The sequence below is a fragment of the Odocoileus virginianus genome, chromosome 12 (genome assembly GCF_023699985.2).
Source record: "Odocoileus virginianus isolate 20LAN1187 ecotype Illinois chromosome 12, Ovbor_1.2, whole genome shotgun sequence".
NCBI lineage: Eukaryota > Metazoa > Chordata > Mammalia > Artiodactyla > Cervidae > Odocoileus > Odocoileus virginianus.
In genome coordinates this window covers 41,953,465-41,977,924 of record NC_069685.1, presented here as the reverse complement: position 1 = coordinate 41,977,924, position 24,460 = coordinate 41,953,465, and the positions used below count along the sequence as shown (strand labels likewise).

The window sequence follows — 24,460 nt, the reverse complement described above, 5'->3', positions numbered from 1 at the left end:
TAGGTATTGTATATACATCTCCTTCTCCAGTGACTTTCTAAAATGAGAGTGACCAGTTCATTGTTCGAAATCTTGCTTTCGTTGAATTATATACTTTGGAGCACTTTTTTTTTGGCCAAGATCCATGGCATGTGGAATCTTCCCCAAGCAGGGATTTAAACCCCTGTAGCGGAAGGGTAGAGTCTTAACCACTGAACCACCAGGGAAGTCCTGGAGCACTTTTTATCTGACCACCTCTGCCTTTAAGAATCTGCTGTGTATTATTCCGTAGAAAAGATGCACTAGGATTGACCTAACCTTTAGGACTTCTGGGCTATTTCTTCAGTTTGGTGCAGTTTGAGGGGAAAGTTTGTAACTATTGAGCACAATTTTAAATGTTTAACCTGCAATGCAGTAGCTGTTTTTTGGAGAATTTATTCTATCCAATCCCCAGCCCTGGGGTACGCAGAACACGTCCCAGGTCTTAATGGCGACTATGGCAAATGTGCACCGCTCGGGTGTACAGACAAAGGACGTAGTGCAAGGCTGCTGGAGAAGAACTGGCTGGAGGACCAATCTTGGCCTATGCCCAAGCTTGTAGCTCCCATGCCATTCACAAAGGGGAGGGCCTGTTACTGTCCCCGCCTAACCATCCGATAGGTCCCGCCCCTAATAGGACCCGCCCACTATGGCTCCGCCCCAAAACCGGCTCCACCACCTACTAAGCGCGGCCGCCGGCCAGGCCCCGCCCCTCCCAGGCCAGACACGCACCAGTCCCCGCCCCTTCCTGGACAGACCCGCCCCCAGGCTCCGCCCCACCCGGCGCTCAATGCGCTTGCGCGGGCGTCTGAGGCTCCGGGCCCCGGCGGCAGCGGCTCTTTTGTTTCCCCGCCGGAGCCCTAGTCGGACCCAAAGCTAGGGTCTGATCCCGAGTCAGGACCGGGTTGGAGTCGAATCGCGTCCGCATCCCGGGCTGCCCGATGGGGTGCGCCCCCTGCCTACCTCCCCCGGTCTGTGCCGTCGCCTGAGCCCCGGCCTGCCTGGCCCGGCCCGCGCCATGGAGCCCGGCCGCGGCGGCCTGGAGGCCGTGGGCAAGTTCGAGTTCTCGCGCAAGGACCTGATTGGGCACGGCGCTTTCGCCGTGGTCTTCAAGGGGCGCCACCGCGAGGTGAGGGGCAGGCGAGCCGGGGCAGAGCCCTGGAGAGGGCGGCCCCCCGCCCCGGGGGTCCCCCCACCTTCAGCTCCAGGGACCCCCTTATCCCTACCGCCGGGCAACCCCCGTCTCCACTTCCACATCCCAGAGACCCCCTCATCCCGCCGGGGACCCCACATGTACATAGCCAGGCGTTCCCTCATCTCCACCCTACAGCCCGGGGACCGTATCCCTCTCATACACTCCTGACCGGTCATCTCCAAGGACCTACCAGGTGCTTACCTGGCTTGGGCAAGGCCTTCAAGGGCTTGCCAGGTTCTCGGCATTTGAGGGACACCCCACACTTGGTTTTCAGAAACACGACCTGGAGGTCGCGGTCAAGTGCATTAATAAGAAGAATCTCGCCAAGTCTCAGACTCTACTAGGGAAGGAAATAAAGATCCTCAAGGTGAGCGACACCAGAAGCCGGAGGGGCGAGGGTGGTGGGTGAGTCCACCTCACTCACCGGAAACTTGGCTTTCTGTCCTAGGAATTGAAACATGAAAACATCGTAGCTTTGTACGACTTTCAGGTAAGGCTTGGGGCTGTGGTTGTGGTGGGGAAGGGGGTGTGCTCCCCCCAGGCTGGCCCCAGCGCAGCCTCAGGCCCTGGTGACTCCCGTTCCCAGGCCAGCTAACTGCTGGAGACCCTGTCAGGAGTAGATTGTTCTAGGCCAGCATCTCGTGTTGGAGAAAGGAGCTGGGCACCTTCATGTGTGGATGGGTGTTGGAGGCCTGATGGGACTTTGGAGACCCCACCTTCAGCCCAGTTTTTGGGTCTGAGCTTCCTCTGGGCATGTTAGGAGAGCTCCCACCCTCCCTGGCCCATGAACTGCCACGGGCACCAGCACTCTTCCACCGAGCGAGGTCTGGCTACTGTGTGGCCCTCCGGAAGTGTCTGACCCAGTGGTCCCAAAGGTGAGTCCTGTCCCCAGCTCAGGCCCAGGGCTATCCTGCCGGCCTGGACCACCTGTCTGGGCCGCCCGATTGTTTGTTGACATTACTCCAGTGGCCTGGCATTGGCCAGTGTCTCCCTGCGTCAGACTGGGGGAGGGGAGGAGCCAAGGGAGATTCCTTTTTGCTGGCGGTTGGGGCCAGCCACCCAGCCAGGAGGCAGGAGGGAGGCAGGCACCCGGCTGATGAGGCCACCCCAGGCCTAGCTGGCCCAGAAAGCTGAGGCCAGCTTCCCCCAGTGCCCCTGGCCTGTGGGCCTGGCGGTGGGGCCCAGCCTTGGCCCGGGTCTGAGACCCTGGAGACCCAGTTTGGTACCAAGGAACCTGAGGCAGCAAATCTGAGGGCCAAAGTGCTGACTAATGGTTTTGAAACCTGTTTACTGAGGCCACGGGACCAGCCCCTGGCTGAGGGGAAGTTCCCAGCCCGACTGTGTTTTGGTGGCCTCCTCCCTCCTGCCCTGTCCTCTCCCTCCCTCTTCAGAGCTGGGCTGTGGCCTTGGGTGCTGTGGCATGACATGAGGTGACTTGGGGAGGGCCCACGTCAAATGTGACAGCGAGAGCAAGTGCCTGGAAGCTGTGTCCTGGGGCTAAGAGGGCGGCCTCCTGTCTCCTCCTCTTTTTCCTCTCCCACTCTTCCCTACCCACCCCCGCTCCACACACACACACATACACACGTCTCTCCCTTCTTTCCATCCTGGCTGGGCCACACACCTGGTTGTGGGCAGTGCCACTTCCTCCAGGGCTGGCAATGCTGTGGCTTCCCCTGTGCGGAGGAAGTGCTTAGAGGCCAGCCAGCCTCTCCTTTCCAGACTTCTCACCTGGGGCTCTGTGCTGTCAGTCCTCGGAGTGTAAGGTGGCTCCTCAAGTCCTTAGACACCAGTCTGAGACATGCTTTGTTTAGTTGCTAAGTCATATCCGACTCTTGTGATCATATGGACTGTAGCCCGTCAGGTTCCTATGTCCTTGGGATTTCCCAGGCAAGAATACTGGAGTGGGTTGCCATTACCTTCCCCATTGAGACACCCATGGGACCTGGAAAATCATGGCTTTAAAAAACAATTAATGATTTGACTTAAAAAACAAAAATGAAGAAGCAGTACAAAAGGGGTGTGGAAAAAGGTGACGACTCTACCACCCCTCCCCCAATGAGCCCCATTTCCCCCAGAGTGGGAGACACATCACTGGGTTCAAGACACATCCTCACGCACCTTTTTGCTGCCACACCATCCACTGTTCTACTGTGGTATTTTTGCTTAAGTCTTGGAGAAAGTCTGTGTCACTCCACATTAACTCTTTCAGTCCCAAGGTGAGGAATGACACCCCCTCTCCTCCCAGGAAAATTATCCCCCATTTCTTCTGTAAGATCAGAGCCCAGGCTCTGAAGCTAGGTGACCTAGTTCCAGTCCTTGTTCTGCCACTTAAACTAGCTGTGTGCCCTTGGACAAGTATCTTAATTTCTCTGTGCCTCTATCTCTTTCTCTGTAAAGCAGAGTCTGGAGTTGTTTGGTTGAAACTGGTGTGCTAGTAAGCCCTGTGTGTCTTACTGTTGTTAATGATTGTGACTGTGGGTGTTATTTGCAGCTGTGGGGTGTTCATGGCCCCATATTCCACAGTTGACCTCACCAATCCACCGCTGATGGAACATGGGGTTATTCTGGGATTCTGACATGTCAGCAGTGTGATGGTGACTCTCCTTGATTCACCTTTGCCATGTGTATGTGCAGGGTGGATTCCTAGAAGTAAGAGGATGCGTATTTTAGTTGGTAATAGTTGCCAGATTGTGGTCCATTGAGGATGGACTGTGGAAACAGCAGTGCTGCCTGCGAGAGGGCCTGTCTCCCCACATCCTTGCCAGGAGATCTGTTATCAGAGTTTCATCTTGGCCTCTCTGAGTGGTGGAAAATGGCATCTCATATGGTTTTGTTTCTCACTTTTGAGTGAGGCTCAGCATCTCTCCTTGTGTGCATGAACACTAGGAATGCCTCCTGTCCAGGGATGTATTCCGGTAGGTCTTGTGATTCCCAAAGCTGGACAGCATGGTGGTGAATGGCATGGGCCCTGTGCCATACTGCCTTTCTGGGCCCAGCTCCCCCATTTACTTACCTGTGTGACCTTGGGCAAATTACTCAGCCTCCTGGTGCCTCTGTTTCCCAGAAAATTGGAGATTTTAACAGTACACCTGTGTTACTGTAGGGTGGTTGTGATGACAACTTGAGTCTATATATATCAAGTGCTTAGACCTGTGCATGCTAAGTCGCTTCCAGTCATGTCCAACTCTTTGCAACCCTGTGGACTGTAGGCTGCCAGGCTCCTCTGTCATGGGATTCTCCAGGCAAGGATACTAGAGTGGGTTGTCATGCCCTCCTCTTTGGGATCTTAGCAACCCAGGGATCGAACCCGAGTCTCTTATGTCTCCTATACTGGCAGGCCGGTTCTTTACCACCAGTACTACCTGGGAAGCCTGTTTAGACCTGTACTTGCTACTTAATAAGAGCTATATAAATATCATTGATTTGTAGGAACTCTTTATATATTAAGGAAAGCCTTCTTCTGTGATAGTTTACAAATATTCCCCCTCAGGTTGCCTCTCGTCTGTTGAGGTGGTTTTTGTTTTGGGGCCATATGGAATAGTGACTGTTGTCAGGCCAGGCTGATGTGGGTGGGTGTTAGGTAGGCACCCGGCTGGGGTGGGGGGTGGGGTGGGGGATGGGGGTGGTGCTCTGTCCTGAGGCCTGCAGACTTGTGGGGAGACACTTGGAGCCCTGGCCTTTCCTTGAGGGGTAGAGGGTTGGGCCCTCAGTCTTACCCTAGCCTGCTCTGTGGTGTCCAGATGTGCTCTTTCTGGAAACAGCAACCATCCTCGGAATCTGGGGACCAGCCCTGCCCAGCGTGCCCCAGGAGGAGGGCCTTCCTGAGGCCGGCACGCTGTCTGGCTGGTTCCCACAGCTGGATGACTCACTCTTGCCAGCCTGACCGACAGAGCCAGCCTCTTGTGACTTCGGGCTGGTGGACACCTCGTCGGGGGTGGGGGAAGGGAGGGGAGGTGGTCTGCCTCCCTGTTGGAACTTTGAGGACAGTGCCAGCCCTTGGCCTTGCTTTTTTCAGAGCCCCGGCTCAGTAGTGGGTGGACTTGGCCGTCCCAGAGAGGACCGTGTTGATTCCGTGTTTTCCATTCTGGAAGTGTCCCTGCTTTTCCCAAACCAGGGGCAGGCCCGGCATGCGGGAAGAAGGGGGCTGGAGAGAGCAGCCGGCCTCCCCTTCCCCCCTCCCGGGAGCCGCAGGCACACAATGGAAGCTGAAGGAGGCTCCCTGCGGACGGAGGGTGGGCCTTCCTCCTCAGGGTGGGGCCGGGCATCCCTTCCTGTCTGGGCGCTGTCCAGGAGAGCCCAGCCTGGGGGCAGGGAGCAGCCTTGCTCCCGTGGGTGGCCGCGTTCTGGTGCTAGCTGTGGCTTTTGCCACCTTGTTGGGAGCCAAGACAGCCCACTCCCCAGGAGGTAACTAGGTCAGTGCCTGCCCGCCCACCTGCCCACCAGGCCCAGCCCAGGATCACCAGACATAGTGGGCTCGGCCCAGCCCGGGAGCTCGGATCCTATTAAGCAAAGCACCTTAGCACCCTGTGGCGGGGCAGCCTCCTACGTGCCTGGGCGCCCGTGCCAGGCTGCCCAGGACACCTGGCCCTGACACCCAGGCCAACCCTGTCCCCAGGGCCTGTGGGCACACCACTGAGAGACTGAGAGCGTTCGTGTCATCCCGCCTTGAAGGCCTTGCCCGTTCACCTCAGGCGCACAGGTCGGGGCTCACCGCCCCCTGCCTTGGGGGCCGCACGGTGGTGTGGTCAGGACCCCGGTACCCAGCACTTCCCCTCCCTCGCCAGTTGTGTGAGAAGCAGAATTGCAGGACCTCTCTGCCCTCAAATAGGAGGACATCGCTGGGACCTGCCCAGTCTTCAGGTTGCGCTGGGGGTGACTGGCGTGATAGAGCTGGTGGCCCTGGTGTGGCCCCTGCAGGACCCGGGGGCCTGGGGGGCCAGCGCCTCAGTCGTGTGGGTATTCTTGTGTTAATGATGTAACGGACCCCTGAGGACAAGAGTATGGCTGGTCATGCTCATCTGCCTACCTTCTCTCTCTCCGGCGATCACTGCAGCCCCAGAAGGCAGTCTGGAGTCTAGACTGAGTCTGGACTGACCTGTAAGGAGGAGGCCTGCCCTCTGGAGCCGGCTTGGTCCCCACTCCCTGGGGGAGTTTGTGAAGACCAAATTTAGCTTATGAGGAGGCAGGCCGAGGCAGAACCTTTTCAGGCTCTGGGTGGGCAGCAGCCTGCCAGGGGCTGACCAGCTGTGTCCTTGAGGCTGCGCTGACCTCTCTTCCCCCAGGGGACCCAGAGAGTCATATTCTTCAGGGATGTGTGGGTGGTGGGGGACACCCGGCGAGGTCCCAGCTGGCAGGAGGGCCTGGGCACGCAGCCTCCTTGGGAAAGTGTTCCACTGGGGGCCCTGCAAGCCCTGTCGTTGGACCTGGCCTGGGGTTGGCATGAGAGGTGGCAGGACCTTGGGCACGTTTCCTGACCTCAGGGAATGGCCGAGGCTTGTGCCAGCCGGCTGGTTTAGTGCCTTACAAGCTGATGCCACTGGCGGGGAGACAGGCCCTGGCCTAAGGGGCCCTCTGACGCTAGGCTTGAATCCCACGTGGTGAGGTTTGGTGGTTGTGACTCCCTCCGCCCCCCAGCCTTGACCCTCTGTGCCCAGTAGGACCTGTGGGGTATGGGGCAGGCCCCAGGCCTAGGAGCCGCAGGGCAGCGGGCCCTGTGGGCTGGCACCTCGGGAGGGGGTGCATCTGGCTTGCATTTGGAAGCTCCCTGGCTGGAGTACGTATGGTGGGAATGGGGGTCCCGTGGATTCCTGGGTGCAAAAGCATGTTGTCACTGAGGCCACAGGGACATCCTGGTGAGGAGGTGATCGTGAGGTGTGGGTGCACCCAGATTTGGGGATGACGGGCGGTGTGGAGTGCATCTCCCAGCCGGCGGCCCCTCATCCCCAAGCAGGCATGGTGGTGGCACCGTTCCTGCCAGGCCTGGGTGACTCTCTCGGGACAGATACCCTGTGGGCATGGATGCTGCATCTGTCTCCTGTCCTTGTCAATCAGTCCCTGGCTCGGTGGGTGAGTTGGGGGCTTTTCTGGGGAGCAGGGGCCCTGAGTACCCACTCTGCTGCCCCTTTGGCTGCGCGGCCCAGGTGAGGGGCCGAGCCCCTGGGCCACTGGAGACAAGGGTGCTCCCTGCTGAGTGAGTTTGGGAGCCTGCTCAGCACGTCCGCAGAGGTGGCCGTGGTCAGGGTGACAGCAGGTGAGGGAGCAGGTGGCCTGGGTGTCACGGGGAGTGGGTGTTCCCATCTCCGGGGTTATTTCTGGGTTCTTATCTCTGGCACCTCCCTCCGCCCTCTGCTGGGTCCTCTGCTGGGAGTCTCCAACTCTGCTCCTGAGCCTCCATGTGCCTTCCTCTGTCATGATCTCCTTCTTTCTGTCCCCCATCTCCCTGTGTGCCTTCCCCCCTGGCCTGGGCCCCCCCCAACCAGTCCCCGTGTGACCTCTTGGGACTCCCTCCCGCCCCTACCCTGAGTTATCTCTGCCCACAGCTGGCCTGGGAGGGCGGGGCCTGCAGGCAGCTCCCACGCTCTCACTCCTGGGGGGAGGGGCAGGGCCCCTGTGGACATCTGTGGACAGAGCCTGCCCCCCTCCCGGAGGAGCCCCAGCTGGGCACTTTGGAGGCTTCTTGCTTGCCTGCTGGGACACAGGGAGTCACCAGCCTGGGGAGGCGGGGTGGGAATGTGTGGAAATGGGCTTGATCCGGGCCCCAGCCAGCACCAAGAGGTTTCTGTGTTAACCTCATCCCTGCTCCCTGGGGTATCTCCACACCAGACCCACAGGCCCTCTGTTGGTAGGGCGCTGGAGGCGGGGTGGCGGGGTTGTCTTATTACAGGGCACTGACATTTACACAGGGGGTGTCACTAGTGGCTTTGTGTCCCTATTGGTGTGGAGCTGAGCCCGGAACCAACCTCCTGGAGGCAAGGTGACTAAGTCAGGGTCCTGTGTCCTGCTGGGTGGAATCGGGACATGTCTGGGACCTGAGTAGGGGTGGAAGGCAGTGGCCCGCTGCTGAGGGGTCAAGTCTATCTGGGCCTTGGGTGCCCTCCCCCAGAGGTTACTGAGAAATGTCCCTCCTGCAGCCACCTCCCCCTTGGGAGAGCCTTGCCTTGAGAGCTACAGGGCCAGCTCACACACTTGCCCCCTTGCATGGGGGTGGGGGGTGGGTTAGAAGTTCGAGTTCCTGTGAGTAGCGTGCTGGGAGGGAATGAGGACTTGGTGGTTTTGGGGATGGGGTACAGGGGCGGGGCTCTTCCTGGTTTCCAAGACCCTGCAACGCACTTCTGCTGAAGGGGCTTGGGGACCTTGTCCTGACTGGCAGAGCCCCCGCAGTTAGGGAAGACCCCACCTGGAGAAGATTGGAGGGAATGGTCTGCAGGAGAGCAGAGGTCAGGTTCACACGTGCCTGGTTGACTTGGCTTCTGCAGCCTGTTTCCTCATCAGTGACCTGGGATCTCAAGGGCACCTCCCGTAGGGATACTGGTGGGGGTTCCACACTAGCCCAGGCAACGGGCCCCTCAGTCCTGCAGGTGTGGACCAAGCCAAGGATGCTGGTGTCTCTTCGAGGCCATGGGTGGCCAAGGGCTGAGCTGGAAGCTGGCCTGGTGCTCCTGGCCAGCAGTGGGCTGGCAGCATTGACCTGTAATCCTTTTGGCATCTTTGAGTCTGAAGGCAGGAGAGGTTGCCTTGGCCCAAGAGACAAGGCCCTCGTACCCCAGTTGTGTCATTTTTGCAGGCCTGGGTCCCCCACCAGGTGGGTCTACTTGGCCACAACTCGCCACTCAATAGGATGGGAAGTCTGGTCAGGACCTCAGGGCTGGAGCTGACCCTGACCCTGTTGGAGTTCTGGGGTTGCTGGGGGCCCTCCCTGGAAGGTGGGGTTGTCACTCCAGCCCTGACATCTCTCCTGGGACCTCAGCCCCTTTCCGAGCCTTGACAAACAGAGTGATGTGAATGGCTCCTCCTCCTCTCACTCAGCTCACTTGGCCCTCAGATGTCCTTATGTCCTGGTCACTAACCAACTGGCTGAGCCCTGGCATGACCCCTGGAGCCACTGCTGGAGCCCAGGCGGTGTGTTGAGGGCAGCTGCAGAGGCTGGGCGCCCAGGTCACACTGGGGCTAAGCCAGGCTTCCCAGAAGGTTGCCAGACTGGGGGACTGGGCATGCTCCCCACCACCTCTCACTGCCTTTTCTGTGTCCTGCAGGAAATGGCCAATTCCGTCTACCTGGTCATGGAGGTGAGTCCTGGCGGCCAGCTGTGAGGACTGGGAGGCTGGGCCCTCCTGGTTTGCAGGCCCCTTGTCATCAGGGGGTTAGAAGTAGTCCTCGTGTCTGTGGGCCTATCACCCCAGCGGCCACAGCAGGGGCTGAAGGGGTGGTGAGCATCCCTGTTGACCTCCTTGAGAGTTGTAGGGCATGTCTGCCCCAAGTGCCAGGGGAGCAGGTGTCCTGGGGTTGGGTGATGGGGAGACCTGGGCTGGGCAGCGGGGTCTCCCCTGGCAGCTGACCAAGACATGCGGCTGGTCTTTTGCAGTACTGTAACGGCGGGGATCTGGCCGACTACCTGCACAGTGAGTGGACACCCATGGCTGGGTTGGCTGCACGTTGGGGCTCGCCCTGACCCAGTGTGAGAGGTGGCCTGGTGTGAACGAGCTCTCTTAGGCCTAATGGTGGCGGCGCCTGCTGGGAAGGATGGAATGGGAACTGGAGCCCTGTTAGGGTTACATGCTATGTCAAAACCATGAGGGATGGCCTTGCAGGGCGGACTTGGTCTGGAAGGGTCACTCTTGAGCTGGGTTCCATTCAGTCTGCTGGGATGTGGTGCCCTGCGGGGTGTCCCTGTGGCCGCTGGTTGGCGACTCTGCAGGAGACAGGCCTGTCCTGAGCACTCTGGACTCCAGAGATCCCTGGCTATCCACAAGGGGCGGGCCTCCCCAGGGTCCTGGCAAAAGTGGGGAGCTACTCTCTCACCTGTTGGATCAGCCCTTCACTGGTTGAAGCTGGACCTGGGGCTTGTCAAGAAGCCGCTGGCCACGGTGTTTGTCCTGAGCAGTAGGTGGAGGAAGCTGCTGAGAAGTGACCCTAACCTGAGAAGGGGCAGGGTGCACTGGGCAACACCATGGAGCTGGCAGGTGGGGAGGGGACCCTGGAGCAGCTCAGGGTCAGGTGGTGTGAAGGATGGGTTCAGAGACCGCAGGGGAGCTGGAGGAGGCCCCTCACTCTGGGTGCCCGGGTGAGCTGCATCCGCCTGAACCCTGTCTCCCTGCAGCCATGCGAACACTAAGCGAGGACACCATCCGGCTCTTCCTGCAGCAGATTGCGGGCGCCATGCGGCTCCTCCACAGCAAGGGCATCATCCACCGGGACCTGAAGCCCCAGAATATCCTGCTGTCCAACCCTGGCGGGCGCCGTGCCAACCCCAACAACATCCGGGTCAAGATTGGTGAGGCGGGGTGGCTGGGGCCAGGGGTGCCCAGGGGCCTCAGCCACCCTCCTCACACATCTCTCCTTGCCTGCAGCCGACTTCGGTTTCGCTCGGTACCTGCAGAGCAACATGATGGCAGCCACGCTTTGTGGCTCCCCCATGTACATGGTAGGTGGATACCCCCAGCCCCTGCTATCTTGTCCTGTCAAAGGGGGCCTCCATCCACATGGGAGTGGGGTTCCCTCCCGTGTCCAGAGCTGAGCCCCATCCTGTGGTCTCACCTTGGGTGGCAGCCAACATGGAGGTACCATTTGTTCCCCGCCATGTCTATGGTGTTTGACACTTGGCTGGTGTCTGTTCTGACTGGGTGGCACCTGGCTGGTAAATGTTCTGATTGGCTGACGCCTGGCTAGAGGCAGACTTTGGTCAACACAGTTCAGTGTCCATGCTTGCCACACAAACTTGTACACCCCGCAGGCCCCAGAGGTCATCATGTCCCAGCACTATGACGGGAAGGCAGACCTGTGGAGCATTGGCACCATCGTGTACCAGTGCCTGACGGGGAAGGCGCCGTTCCAGGTGAGGGGTCCAGGGCAGAGGGCTCTGGTGCAGGTGTGGGCGTGCTCATCTCTGCAGCCTGCCATAGTCGTGGGTCATTACAATCCTGCAGCCTCCTCTCCACTTGCATGATGTGGTCACCCAGCTTCCCACTGTGCAGTCACTTCAGGGCCCTATCCTGCTTAGAGCCAAGGCTGGAGTCTCCACTGGCTCTGGGGCACTCCTGTGTGTGTCCATGTGTATGTCTGAACCAAGTGTCATGGCCTCCCTCCCACCCATTCCAGTGCCGGAGTGAGCCAGGACGTTGATACCAGGACCCCAAGCTCTGGGGTGTACCCTACATTTGGAAGGCAGTGGGCTGTCCTGCGCTGGACCCCAGAGGTGCATGCATCTGAGCCCACCCCACAGGGACACGCATCCTGCAGTGACCCCACGGCCTGATGTGGCAGCTCTCCTTTGCCACCAGCTTGCCCCAGAGCCTCTGTGCCCAGTGACCTAGGCTAGCCTCCACCCCCCGCTCCCTCCCCCTGCCTACTGTTTTCCCCATATGAGCAAGCACAGGGCTGTCCCTGGCTGGCATGCTGGCCTTAGGAATGTTGTACCCTCGTGCCTGGAACAGTGCCTGGCACATTACAGGGCTCAGTGAATGATTAATGAACATGCATGTGCCAGCCATGTGTTATCAAGGGAGGCAGGGCCCTCTTGGGAAGCTAGTTTACTCTGGGGCCCTCTTCTGGAGCTGGTGCATGGGCTACTTTTTTCAGTTTCAAGAAGCAAACCAGTTACAGCAGTTACCCAGAAGTCATCCCCAGCAGGTGGGTGGAAGGCCCAGCAACCTTCTCTGGGCGCCCCTGGCCTCTGCCTTTGTGTGGGTCCCCGCAATTCCACAGCCTGAGTGGGGAGAAGGGGCGCCCCTTCCTTGGATGCATGTGAGGGCCCTCAGTGTTCAGACAGACAGGCTAGCAGTGCTGGACCACGGACCTTTTCAGGGTCAGAGGCTCAGAGTGGGCAGTGGCCATGTGGAGCGGGCACTCACACCTCACCCCCTGTCCCTGCTTTCCAGGCCAGCAGTCCCCAGGACCTCCGCCTCTTCTACGAGAAGAACAAGACGCTGGTCCCCACGTGAGTGCCCCTCCCCTGGCGGCAGACCCCTGCCCGCTTCCTCTCTGTCCCGACCAGGCTGCCCTGTCAACGCTGTGTTCTGTGCCCCCAGCATCCCCCGGGAGACCTCGGCCCCACTGAGACAGCTGCTCCTGGCTCTGCTTCAGCGCAACCACAAAGACCGCATGGACTTCGGTGAGTGCCAGCCGCTCGGCCCCCCTACTCCTTCTGACAGGCCTGGGGGACGGGCCCTTCTAGCTCTTGGCCCTGCACCCCTCATCCTGTACCCCCAGCTTCCAGGGCCCTTGTGACCACAAGTGAGTGGGTTTCCCCGTTCCCACAGCTCCTTTCCCAGCTGTGTAGATAGAAAAACCCCCACTTGTGCAACAGGCAGCGTTGCTGGGAACTGTCGGAAAGGTGGGTGGAGCCAGGCTTGGGCCACACTGGGGGTGCCAGATGTGTTCAAGAGCTGCCAGCTGGGACTCTGTCTCCCTCCGTGCCTGGGTGAGGCAGCCAGGACAGGGGCCAGAGCCTGCTGGAGCTCAGGCCCACGGGAAGGGATGGTGGGGGCCTAGTCTTCACCCTGGGAGCCCTGGTGTTGGACCCTCCTGATCTCTGGCCCAACCTTTCTCCTGCAGATGAGTTTTTCCATCACCCCTTTCTTGATGCCAGTGCTGCTGTGAAGAAGTGTGAGTCCCCTGAGGGTCCTAGGACGCCCGTGCCTCCCTTCTCCCCATGGGCTTCTTCCAGCCCCACCCCAGGAGGTTGGGGGGTACCAGCTCCCCAGTACTGCTCCAGCTTAAGTCCCCAGGGGCCCCTGAGGCTCAAGCTCAGATGACTTGGTGCAGCGGGTTTGGGGAGGTGGGGGCAGGGGCCTCGCACAGGTCCTCTGCCTGGCTTCCTCTGGGGATGGGGTGGAGCCCCGGCCAGCTTCTGTCGGCATGGGGTTGTCGTGGGCGGGGTGGGAGTGTGCAGGGCCCAGGGAGCATCCTGTGCTGACGTGCGCTGGCCCACACCCTCCCCCAGCCCCGCCCGTGCCTGTTCCCTCGTACCCGAGCTCGGGGTCTGGCAGCAGCTCCAGCAGCAGCTCCACCTCACACCTGGCCTCCCCACCGGTGAGTCACGCCTGGGGTCGGGGCTACGGGCTCCTCTCCCTCGGCTTTGGGGCATGTAGATGGCGGCAGGAACCCATCGGGTCTTCTGCCCTACCCCAACCCCCACATTTATTTCTGCAGTGCTGTCTGGTCAGATGACACCAGACTTACACATTCTGCTTGTGGACATGGAGTGGGTAGAAGTGGGTGAAGTCCCCTTTCAGGGCCTCCTCCCCACTCATGTCCCGGAGGCTGACCTGATGGCCATTAGCGGGTTCAGGGCTGCATCAGCGGACACGGACAGGGGCCCCGGGCAGGATTGTGTGCAGGGGTCCCTGTGTTCTGGGACCCAATCCCTACAGCCCATGTTCCCAGCACAGGGCTGGGGAGAGGTCTGCCAAGGTTGTGCGCAGGGTTGGGAGCACTGGGACTTGAACCTCCACCTGTCCATCGTCCGTCCTGCTAGGCAGGGACCAGAGCTGGGCTGGTGGCGGAGAGAACACCTCTCTGATGCCCCGTCTGCTGAGCGTGGTGCAGGGCTTGCGCCCAGGCAGCCTTGCCCCTCTACACGTCCCCAGTGCACCAGGCTGTACGACCCTTCACAGGACGGAGGGAGAAGTGGAGGGTCGCCTGAGCTTGTGGGAGCGAAGCACCTCCTCACCCTGGGGGACAGGTGGCTGCGTGAGATGACTGTCCTTGTGGGGAAGTCACAGGCCAGGTGTGACCCAGTGGGGAGAAGATCACATAGAGCCCTGGCCTCGTCCCCAGCAGCCCCGCTTCCCCCAGGCCCTGGGCCTGAGTCTCAGCGGGCTCCCCTCTGACCCCCAGTCCTTGGGGGAGATGCAGCAGGAGCTCCAGAAGACTCTGACCTCCCCGGCCGAGGCCGCCGGCTTCCTGCAGGGCTCCCGGGACTCAGGCGGCAGCAGCAAGGACTCATCCTGCGACACTGACGACTTTGTCATGGTCCCGGCCCAGTTTCCAGGTAAGGGGCCCCCCACGGGGTGGGCAGGGGACTCATTCCAGGCGTGCCAGACACGCCCCTAAGAAGGGACTCGGAAGCTCCCACCCCAGATGAGCTTGGTCATCGAGTCAGAGCTGAGTCCTGCCTTTGGCCACGCACAGGCCCTGCGCCCCGAAGTGTCCAGAGCGTCCAGAGCACCTGCCCATCTGTATCTGAGTTGTAGCCTCTGCGCCGCAACCCTTCCAAAGCCCTGTCCTGGGGTCCTTGGTTCCTCTCCAGACCCTAGATGCTGGTGCTAGAGACTGCTGAGGTGGAGCTGGGTGGGAGCCAGCCCTGGTGTCCAGTGGGCCACCCTGAGCCTGTCAGCTTGGCTCTGATGCAGAGGAGGGGCCCGGTACCCAGCCGAGGGCAGCGCAAGGAGGGCAGCAGGAGGGAAGGTGGGAACCTGAAGATCCGGGAGGAGGAGTCAGACCCAGATTGGGAGGTGTGGACACCTGGCCTGAGGTTGGCTCAAGGCTGGTGGGCACGGGAGGTACCAGGGTCTCCTGAGTCCAGACAGGCAAAGGGAGGTGGCAGTGTGAGTACCAGAGCAGGGACAGGAGAGCGCTGGGCCCCGCATGGCCCCACCACCCCAGGAGGAGGTATGGGTCCAGCCTGACCCATCTCCTGTCCACAGGTGACCTGGTGGCTGAGGCAGCAGGTGCCAAGCCGCCACCGGACAGCCTGATGTGCAGTGGGTAAGCATCCCCCAGCCCCGTGCCCCTTGACCCTGTTTTGGTGGGAGGGCAATGCCTGCTCTCTTTCGACCCTCCGGGTCAGAGTTTGAGCAGGGCCAAGTCTGCTGTGCCCAGTGCAGGATGGAGTCCCGAGGGTGATGCCAGAGCCTGTGTGCACGTTTGTCCTGAGTGTGGGGACTGCCTGTTGCTCTGTCTGCAGGAGCTCGCTGGCAGCCTCCACAGGCCTGGACAGCCGTGGCCGGACCCCGTCTCCTTCACCGCCCTGCGGCAGCTCCCTTAGCCCCTCAGGGTGAGTGGGGCAGGGGCCACCTGGGCTCCCCTTGGCGTCACAGCATGCCAGCGCCAAGCCGGGCCATGCAGGAAGCAGTCATGTCCAGAGGCTGGGCAGGCTGCCAGGCCCCTCATGGGTGGTCCAGCGGAAGGGAGGTTTTGTGGTGGGAAGGATGTAAGGTGGGGCTGGGGCCCACGGGGGCTATAGAAACTGCCAGAGACCGGTGTCATCAGCCCCGCTCCCTGAACTTGTAGGGCCACGGAGGGCAGGGATGCCCAGAACCCACAGGAGCAGCTCACTCACTGTCCTCTGTCCCTTTCCTACTGGCTGGTCCCAACCATGAGCCACCTGAGCGCAGAGGAGCGGGAGGGAGCCAGATAGTCCCCGGTGCCCACTGGAAGCGGTAGTGGCTGTGTGCAGAGACAGGGGAGCAGGTGGCTGGAGTGGCCTCTGCCCCGGGTTGTTGGCCTGGGGCTCAGCCCAGTGCCCAGCCTGCAGTGACCCTGACTCTCTTCCCCACCACAGCCGGACCGGCACATTCTGCAGCAGCAGGTGTGGGGCCTCTGTCCCCATCCCAGTCCCCACGCAGATACAGAACTACCAGCGCATTGAGCAGAACCTGCAGTCACCCACCCAGTACCAGACAGCGCGGTGAGTGCCGGGGGCCCCCTGCCGGCCAGGCTCGTCTGTGGCAGGAACCCCACTTGGGTGGTGCAGGGCCATCTCAAGCGCTGTTGTGCAGGCTGCGCACTGTGTAACTATCAGTGCCACCACTTGGTTCGTGGACGTTCTGGCACTTTAGCTGTGTGGTGGCTGCTTGTGTTTATAAAACTGATGGTGATTTGTGTTAAGTTCCAAAAGGGAGTAGGGAGGGGTACATTTTTAAATTAGTTCCCAGAAGCCCCTCTGAGTTGGCAGTCACCCTGGCAGGGACTGGGGACCCCCAGCTGGTTTTGGCTTCTGGTGAGGCCCATTATTTGAATGGAGTGGGACAGACACATGGCATGCTTGTGGTCCTTGCTGAGCGTGGCTGGGGACCTCACACCTCATACCTGCTTGTCCCCAGGTCCTCCGCCATCCGCAGGTCAGGCAGCACCAGTCCTTTGGGCTTTGCACGGGCCAGCCCATCACCCCCGTCCCACGCTGAGCACGGAGCCGCCCTGGCCAGGAAGCTGTCCCTGGGCGGGGGCCGGCCATACACACCGTCTCCCCAGGGTGAGCCTGTATACTGTTGGGACACCCAGCCTCTGAGCTGGGACTGGGTGTCTCCACCCTGGGGCTGGGGAGGGTCTCACTCTCCATCCCATGTTGACCCTGGCAATTTCTCTTTCCCCCAAGTCGGAACCATCCCTGAGCGGCCAGGCTGGAGCGGGGCACCCTCCCCTCAAGCATCTGAGATGCGGGGTGGCAGGTCCCCTCGTCCAGGTGGGTGCAGCTCCAGTCTGATTGATGGGTTTGAGGGTGGAGCTGGGGAGGGGCAGAGGAGCTGGGCTTACCTCCCCTGGCTGGCCTGTCACTGCTTAGAACAGTGGTTGTCTTCCTGTCCACAACTATCTTTTTTTTTTTTTAAGATTTATTTAAGTATAATTTTATGTCTTTATTTTTGGCTGTGCTGGGTCTTATGGTGCTGTACAGGCTTTTCTCTAGTTGCGGCGAGCAGTTGTGCAGGCTTCTCATTGTGGTGGCTTTTGTCGCAGAGCACAGGCTCTTCAGTAGTTGCAGCACACAGGCTCAGTAATTGCAGTTCCTAGGCTCTAGAGCACAGGCTGATTAATTGTGGTGCACAGGCTTAGTTGCTCCACGGCATGTGGGATCTTCCCAGATCAGGGATCAAACCCAGGTCTCCTGCTTTGGCAGGTAGATTCTTTACCATTGAGCCACCAGGGAAGCCCTCCTAATCATCAGTTCTTATGAGTTGAAGAGAGAAAGAAAATTCCGTAAGACTGTTTAACAAACTCCAGCCTTCAGGTTATGGAGGCTGACTTCTGGGTTCACATTCAGCCCCCACTCCTGTCATGCTGTGTGATCTTGGGCAGGTGTCTCAGTGTCTCTGTGCCTGTTTCCTAAGCTACACATTGGAGCATGGGTGCAGTAAGACTCGGGTGACTGAGGGTAAAGAGGATCCTGAGCAGGCTGGGGGCCTCCATACACGGTTGGCTGGTGGTGTGGGCGGGTCCAGGCGTCCAAGGACGGCTGTGACTGGGCCCATCCTGTCCCCTCCCAGGCTCCTCCGCGCCTGAGCACTCTCCCCACACCACCGGGCTGGGCTGCCGCCTGCACAGCGCCCCCAACCTGTCCGACCTGCATGTCGTCCGTCCCAAGCTGCCCAAGCCCCCCACGGACCCACTGGGGGTGGCGTTTGGCCACCCGCAGGCCAGCCCCCCCCAGCCCTCCCACGGACTTCAATCCTGCCGGCCCCTGCGCGGCTCGCCCAAGCTGCCTGACTTCCTGCAGCGGAACCCCCTGCCCCCTATTCTCGGCTCCCCCACCAAGGTAACAGGGCCCCAGACCTCCAGGGAATGGGTGGGAGTGATGCTGTATCTCTCCCATGTGCCTGGGCCACTGGGCTTTCTCCCCTGGTGGGATTCCCGCAGGACATGAGGGTCCCCAGAAGCCGGAGGTGGGGCCTGCATGCTCCAGCACAGCTGGGCCTGCCCTCTGCACCCAGATCTTTTGCACCGACTAGTGGCTGACTCCATAAATCTCCCCATTTACACATGGAGTCCCGCGATGAAGACTGGCCCCCAAAGGCAAAACATCTCTTGGCCCTTGATGGGAAGTGTCCTGAACTGGTCCAGCGTCCAGAGCACCAGAGAACCTAAGCTGCTGCCGTGGGCAGATGATTTAATTCATCCTTGGCCTCAGTTTTTCTGTATGTGAAACGGGGCTAGGACCTGCAGCCACCTGATGGTGTCTCTGTGAGGGCATAGATGCACATGTGTGTGCCCAGTGTGGTACATGTCTACATGTGTGCCTTTGCTCCAGCATAGGACGGAGTCAGCCACACACAAGTCCCACTTCTTTGCTGTGAAGACCTGGGTCAGTAAGGGTTGGGGCTTTGTGGAGGCGTGGGGCCTTGCAGATTCAGGCCAGCACTGCTGACCATGTCAGGATGTTAGTGTCACTGTGCATGTCATTCTCAGCACCTTCCCTGCCCCTCCTAGACTGTGCCCGCGTTTGAGTTCACCAAGACCCCCAGCTCCCAGAACCTGCTGACCCTCCTGGCCCGGCAAGGTGTGGTCATGACGCCGCCACGGAACCGGACGCTGCCCGACCTCTCCGAGGCGGGGCCCTTCCAGGGGCAGCAGCTGGGCCCCGGCCTGCGGCCCACCGAGGACACCAAGGGCCCCTTCGGAAGGTGAGTGTTGAGGATTCCCCCAACACTGCCTGGGGAGTTGAGGCCCGGCTTGCCTGCTGTTTGCCTGCACCTCACTCCCTCCCCCACCCCTTTGGAGCCTCACTTTGCACATCTGTTCAATGGGTGACAATAACTGCCTGGGATGGGCAGGGCTGGGCACGCTGACCAGGCTGTGAGGTTCCCCAGGCCCTGCCTGGGGGGTGTGGGGAGCCAGCCCTGGGAAGTGGGTAGGCTGGTACCCCCAAGGTGGGTCACGGCACCTCTCCACCACCCTTCACCCTGCAGGTCCCTCAGCACCGGCCGCCTCACGGATCTGCTCCTTAAGGCTGCGTTTGGGACGCAGGCTCCCGACTCAGGCAGCACGGACAGCCTGCAGGAGAAGCCCATGGAGATTGGTGCGCCGGAGGGGGCCGGTGGGCACCTCTCTGGGAAGTGGGGGGGGGGGGCTGTGGCGGGAGGAACCTGAGCTCCTCTTCTCACTCCCCCAGCGCCCTCTGCTGGCTTCGGAGGGAACCTGCACCCTGGAGCTCGCGCTGGGGGTGCCAGCAGCCCTTCCCCCGTAGTGTTCACAGTGGGCTCGCCCCCCAGCGGGACCACACCACCCCAGGGCCCCCGCACCACCATGTTCTCAGGTGAGGACCGTCTGGTGGCCTCGAAGCTGCAGTGAGTCCGTGGCCCACGCCCTCCTTCAGGAAGCGGGAGGGGTGGTGGCTGATGGCACCCGTGGAGCAGGGGTGGCACCCTGGGCACCGGGGCACCACCCCCATGCTGAGGCCTTGGGAGGGTCCTCCTGGTAGGGTCAGGGATCCAGGGCTCAGAGCTGCCTCTGGGCGGGCGCAGGTCACGCAGACAGGCCTCTGCAGCCCCAGCTTCTGAACTCGAGGGTCCCACCTGCAGTGGACGGAAGCCCGGGAGTGGTGAGGCCGCCACTGTGGGCTCTGCTCCCTGGAGGGAGAGGAGCCAGGTGGTGGGGACCTGACTTTGTGTCTCAGCGTGGCAGAAGATGGATGGGGAAGGGGCGGCCGTGGTGGGGGCCCCTGCTCACCAGCCCTCTCCCCACAGTGGGCTCCTCCAGCTCCCTCAGCTCGGCCGGCTCCTCCTCCGCCCGCCACCTGGCGCCCGGGGCCTACAGCGAGGCCACCCTCGAGGTCCCCGCCCCCCACTGCTGCAGCTTTGCCGACCCTGTCACCGCCAACCTGGAGGGGGCCGTGACCTTCGAGGCCCCCGACCTCCCCGAGGAGACCTTGATGGAGGTGAGGGCAGGGGCCGGGGCGAGGCCGGCATGATCTCTGGGCAGGGCTGGTCACGGGGCTATCGAGGTCCGTCGCTCAGCCGCCCCGTCTCCCCAGCAAGAGCACACGGAGATCCTGCACAGCCTGCGCTTCACGCTCGTCTTTGTCCAGCACGTCCTGGAGATCGCGGCCCTGAAGGGCAGCGCCAGTGAGGCGTCCGGGGGGCCCGAGGACCAGCTGCAGGAGAGCGTGGTAGCCGACCAGATCAGCCTGCTGAGCCGCGAGTGGGGGTGGGTGTGCCCAGCGGGTGCCCAGCGGGGAGGCTGCCTGGGCTGTGGGCCCCCCAGCACCCTGACACATCCGGGCCGCCCTCCAGTTTTGCAGAGCAGCTGGTGCTCTACCTGAAGGTGGCCGAGCTCCTGTCCTCGGGCCTGCAGACCGCCATCGACCAGATCCGGGCTGGCAAGCTCTGCCTATCGTCCACCGTGAAGCAAGGTGAGTGCAGATGGCTCGGGCTCCCAGCAGGGTCGGGGCAGGAGGCTGTGAGCTCGTGGGGAAGACAGGGAGGATACAGTGATGCGGGAGGCCTTTCTAAGGTTACCTGGTGCAGGCCCCATCCAGGTGGGCAAACAGCCAGGGAGATGGTAGAAGGCCAGGTGCAAAGGCCCTGAAGCAGGGCCCTGTGTGTCTGGGGGTGGGAAGGCGCTGTGTGCGTTGCTGGGGCAGAATGCATAGGAGGTGTGGTCAGAAAGCTGCCCCGGGGATGGAGTGAGTTGCTCCCTACTCCGGAGGTCAGCCTGAGCTGCGAGGTCCCCTCCTGCAGTGGTGCGGAAACTGAATGAGCTGTACAAGACCAGCGTGGTGTCCTGCCAAAGTCTGAGCCTGCGGCTGCAGCGCTTCTTCCTGGACAAGCAGCGGCTCCTGGACCGCATCCAGAGCGTCACTGCCGAGAAGCTCATCTTTAGCCATGCAGTACAGACGGTAGGACCTGCGGGACCCCGCGTGGGGAGGAGCTGGGAGAGTGGGCCAAGGAGTGGGCAGGGCTGGTTGATGGCCACAGCTCTGCCAGACTGCAGAGGGCATTGCTCCACCATGCTCTCTGCTCTGCCAACCAGTGATACACAGGCCCCTCCAGCCCCAGCGGGGAGTCCAGAACTCACCTGAGCTTCAGCCCCACAGTGTAGCCCCATAGTCCAAGTGTATCTCTGGCTGCACCCCTCTCTAAAACTCAGTTTCTTTACCAAGAAAACAGGGGACTTGGTTTTCAAGCCTCTTCACAGGCAAGTTGGTTTCTTCTGCAGTAGAAGAAACCTGTGCAGGCAGTCCAGCTCGGAAGACACAGCGTGAAGACAGCTAGGGGCGTGGAGGGGCCCCGCTCAGTGCTCTGCCTCTGTTGCTTTCCAAAAAGAGTGGCTTCTAAGGCAATCTCTGTTTTTTGAAAAAAAGTCACTTGTAGTAAAAGCAACGTTTGAATAAACATTTGGGAAAAGTCTGCCTTCTCATCCCCAAACTCCTGGGGTGACCATTGCTAAGTTATGCCATCGCTGGCCAGCACTAATAATGACTGGGATCAGGTCCAAAATAATGACTGGGATCAGGTCCAAGGGAACCCTTTCCCAGGTCGCAGTGCTGACCTGGGGGCAGAGCTAGCCACCCTTGGGGTCTGACCTGCAACCCCGACTGCCCGAGGTGCGCAAGCATCTGTTTCAGCCTCATGTGACTTGGACAGCACCTGCACCACCCTGCCCCATCTCTCATGCCCTCCAGCCTGCAGGCAGGCAGCCCTGGGTCCTCCTCCCTGTTGGGGGGCAGCCAGACCCAGCCTCAACCCTCGCCCGGCAGGTGCAGTCCGCCGCCCTGGACGAGATGTTCCACCGCCGGGAGGACTGTGTCCAGCGCTATCACAAGGCCCTGCTGCTCATGGAGGGGCTGCAGCAGATTCTCACGGACCAGGCGGACGTGGAGAACATCGCCAAGTGTCAGTACTGCTGGGCCCGGGGGAGCAGGAGGGGCAGCTGGGCACCTGCTCACTGGGTACCCTCTCTCCCTCCCTCACTGCAGGCAAACTGTGCATTGAGCGGAGACTCTCGGCCCTGCTGACCGGCATCTGTGCCTGACCTCTTGGAGGCCTGGCCTGTGGTGCCGAAAGGACTGGACCTTCTCTGCAGATCCCTGGGACAGGGAGCAGTGTGCTGGCCGGACTGAAAGAGACAAGCCTGTGGCCTTGACACTGCTCGCTGGTGCTGGGGAAAGGACCTCGGCTCCCCACCCAGCGGCCAGAGCCAGGCCTCAAGCCACGTCTCCATCTCCTGGGCTCCTCGGCCGTCAACTTCAGAGCGGTGGAGGGCCCCACCCAGAACCTCAGCACAGGCCAGTCCCCTGGCCTGGCTAACGGGCAGAACTCCTAGCCCAGCCAGCGATCGGAACTTCTCTCTCGGCTGCCTCGATGGCAGGTGGGGATGCGTGGGCATCCCCCGACCCCACCCAGACCCCAGGGCCGTCATGCCGAAGACAAGAGGCCCTGAGACCATGATGCCCACTCAAGCCAAAGCCGCCAGGCCTGCCCAGTGGATCCACCCGGGAAAAGGTGTATCCTCCTGGCTCCCTCCGCTGCCCTTCCCTGAGACCACCACCCAGCTTTGTGAATCACCCAGCACTTTATGCAGGCGGACTGGACCCAGGGCTGCCACTCGGTCCTGGCTGTTGCACTACGAGGCGTGTGTGCACACCTGTATTCACATGTACGTGTGTAAACAGCCCTGCGAGCACGTGTGCTGTGCCCGCCGCCTGGGACCCTCTTTGGGAGACAGCCGTCTTATTTAAATGTTCTTTTAGGGACGGACAGTACGAAGCACCGTGCTTCCAGAACCCAGCACAGACGTTGCAGTCTTTCACATTTTCCTCTTGAAACGTGTCTTATTTTCTGCAGCTCTTACTTTTATTTCTTCTTCTTTTTTTTTTTTTTTAAGAAAACTCATACGAGTTGATGTTTTGTTTTGAAAGGGTGGGAGCAGATCAGGGACAGCCTCGGCAGCGATGCCGAGACCTGAGGGGCTGATGGTGCTGGGCGCATGTGGTCTGCGCTTAGCTGTCTGCCCTACCCTCACCTTCACTTCCTGCCTGAAGATGGTGGGCAGGTGATGACCGTGTTTGTGCAAAAGCCTCCCAGTCCAGCTTTCACAGTAGGTTTTGACATCAAGTCATCCCCCACACACCCAGGTCCTGGCCACATTTCGGGGGTTGGCGGAAAAGCCCTCTTCCAGGCCCTAGGGTGCCCTTCCCTGATCTGCCCAGCCCTGCCCAACTCCCCTCAAACCTGTTCACAAGGATGCAGAGGGGGCCCCAGTTCATCAACCACAGCTTTGAGGTCTCACCCCAGGCCCAGGCGAAGACCCTCATGTGTTTGTCTCTCGGTGATACTTGAAATCTTGCCTCTGTGCTTGGACCTAAAAGCAGCAAGCAGCCCTGGGACCCGTTTCTGTCTCATCACCAGTGACTTGAGTTTCTCCTCCAATGCAGAATGTGTTCGTATTTATTGCTTTATGATCAGCTGGAATCAGGGCCACTGGGAGGCCAGGGCCATGGGAGTAGCCACTCGCAGCTCTGTTCGCTGCCAGCCTCCCAGGGCATAGGGTGCGTGCTGCCAGCCCGTCCTGTTCTCCATGACACAGCTCTCCTCTCGATCTACCTTAAAAAACATTTTGTGTGACCCCCCCACACACACACACCTTTATGTTAAATTGTGTAATATCAATTTAAGGAAATAAACGTCTGGATTTGTTGAGCTGCTGTTACCGATGGTTTGTTACTGTCTTGTTCTGTCACCTCCTTTCTCGGTCCCCCTATCCCCATGTCCTGCAGCATCACCTGGAGTTTGGGGATCAGGCTCAAGTCAAGGCTGAGGAGCTCAGTCTTCTGGGGGTTCACTGGCCGCCAGACCATAACAGTAGCCACAGCATTTCCATCCCCACCCTCAGTGCAGGAGGGGCCCCCGCTCCACATTGGTGTGGGTGTGAGAGTTGATTTGCACTACCCTGATGGTTAGTGACTCCAAGTGTCTTCTCACGGGTTTGTCAGCAATTTCTAGATCTTTTCTATTTTAAGTTCCTTACCCATCCTTGAATTGGATGGTTTCTCTATTGTTGAGTGGTAAGGTTTGCATTTTTTAGACTACATATTGTTTCAATAGATTAAAAATAACTCATTAAGTTACCAAAGAGGCTAACCACAATGTGAGACGAAAGTTCGTGGAAAGGTAGCGTTAAGAGGAAGTGGAAGGTGGGGCCCCAAAAGGCCGGGTCCCAGCAGGGCTGCTCCAGTCTGGCTTCCTGGAGCGTGCGCTCCCTTCTCTGTAGACAGGAAGGGCTGTGCTGGTGGAGAGGCAGCCCCTTCCGATCTGTGGGGCTCCCCCGTATGTTAGAAATGCCAAAAGAGGATTAAGACAACCATGGCATTTTGTTGTC

The 24,460-nt window shown here is 60.4% G+C and overlaps 1 protein-coding gene across 2 annotated transcripts; it reads left to right on the top strand.

Moving 5' to 3' along the window:
• The first annotated feature begins 808 nt into the window (after positions 1-808).
• Positions 809-23,781, top strand: ULK1 (unc-51 like autophagy activating kinase 1). Of its 2 annotated transcripts, XM_020905679.2 has the most exons (28): positions 810-1,147; positions 1,488-1,580; positions 1,662-1,703; positions 9,466-9,498; positions 9,795-9,831; positions 10,530-10,703; positions 10,780-10,853; positions 11,163-11,264; positions 12,307-12,365; positions 12,457-12,539; positions 12,983-13,033; positions 13,371-13,459; positions 14,267-14,420; positions 15,076-15,136; positions 15,336-15,425; positions 15,933-16,058; positions 16,474-16,622; positions 16,746-16,832; positions 17,632-17,900; positions 18,572-18,765; positions 19,051-19,160; positions 19,254-19,397; positions 19,828-20,018; positions 20,115-20,287; positions 20,374-20,492; positions 20,821-20,978; positions 21,840-21,975; positions 22,059-23,781. In XM_020905679.2, the coding sequence occupies exons 1-28, from the start codon at positions 1,037-1,039 to the stop codon at positions 22,112-22,114; spliced, it is 3,165 nt and encodes a 1,054-aa protein (XP_020761338.2). In that variant the 5' UTR covers positions 810-1,036; the 3' UTR covers positions 22,115-23,781. The 2 variants fall into 2 exon arrangements, with proteins under 2 accessions (XP_070331132.1, XP_020761338.2); XM_070475031.1 differs by lacking the exons at positions 20,374-20,492; positions 20,821-20,978; positions 21,840-21,975; positions 22,059-23,781 and having other exon boundaries at positions 809-1,147; positions 20,098-20,281.
• Positions 23,782-24,460: the final 679 nt, after the last annotated feature.

What these genes read in the sequence shown, in the direction of transcription:
- ULK1 (XM_020905679.2), top strand. Translation starts at nt 1,037, where the DNA reads ATGGAGCCCGGCCGCGGCGGCCTGGAGGCCGTGGGCAAGTTCGAGTTC. An exon ending in ATACACACCGTCTCCCCAGG is followed by an intron (nt 16,623 to 16,745) that starts GTGAGCCTGTAT and finishes CTTTCCCCCAAG; the next exon opens with TCGGAACCATCCCTGAGCGG. An exon ending in CCGAGGAGACCTTGATGGAG is followed by an intron (nt 20,019 to 20,114) that starts GTGAGGGCAGGG and finishes CCGTCTCCCCAG; the next exon opens with CAAGAGCACACGGAGATCCT.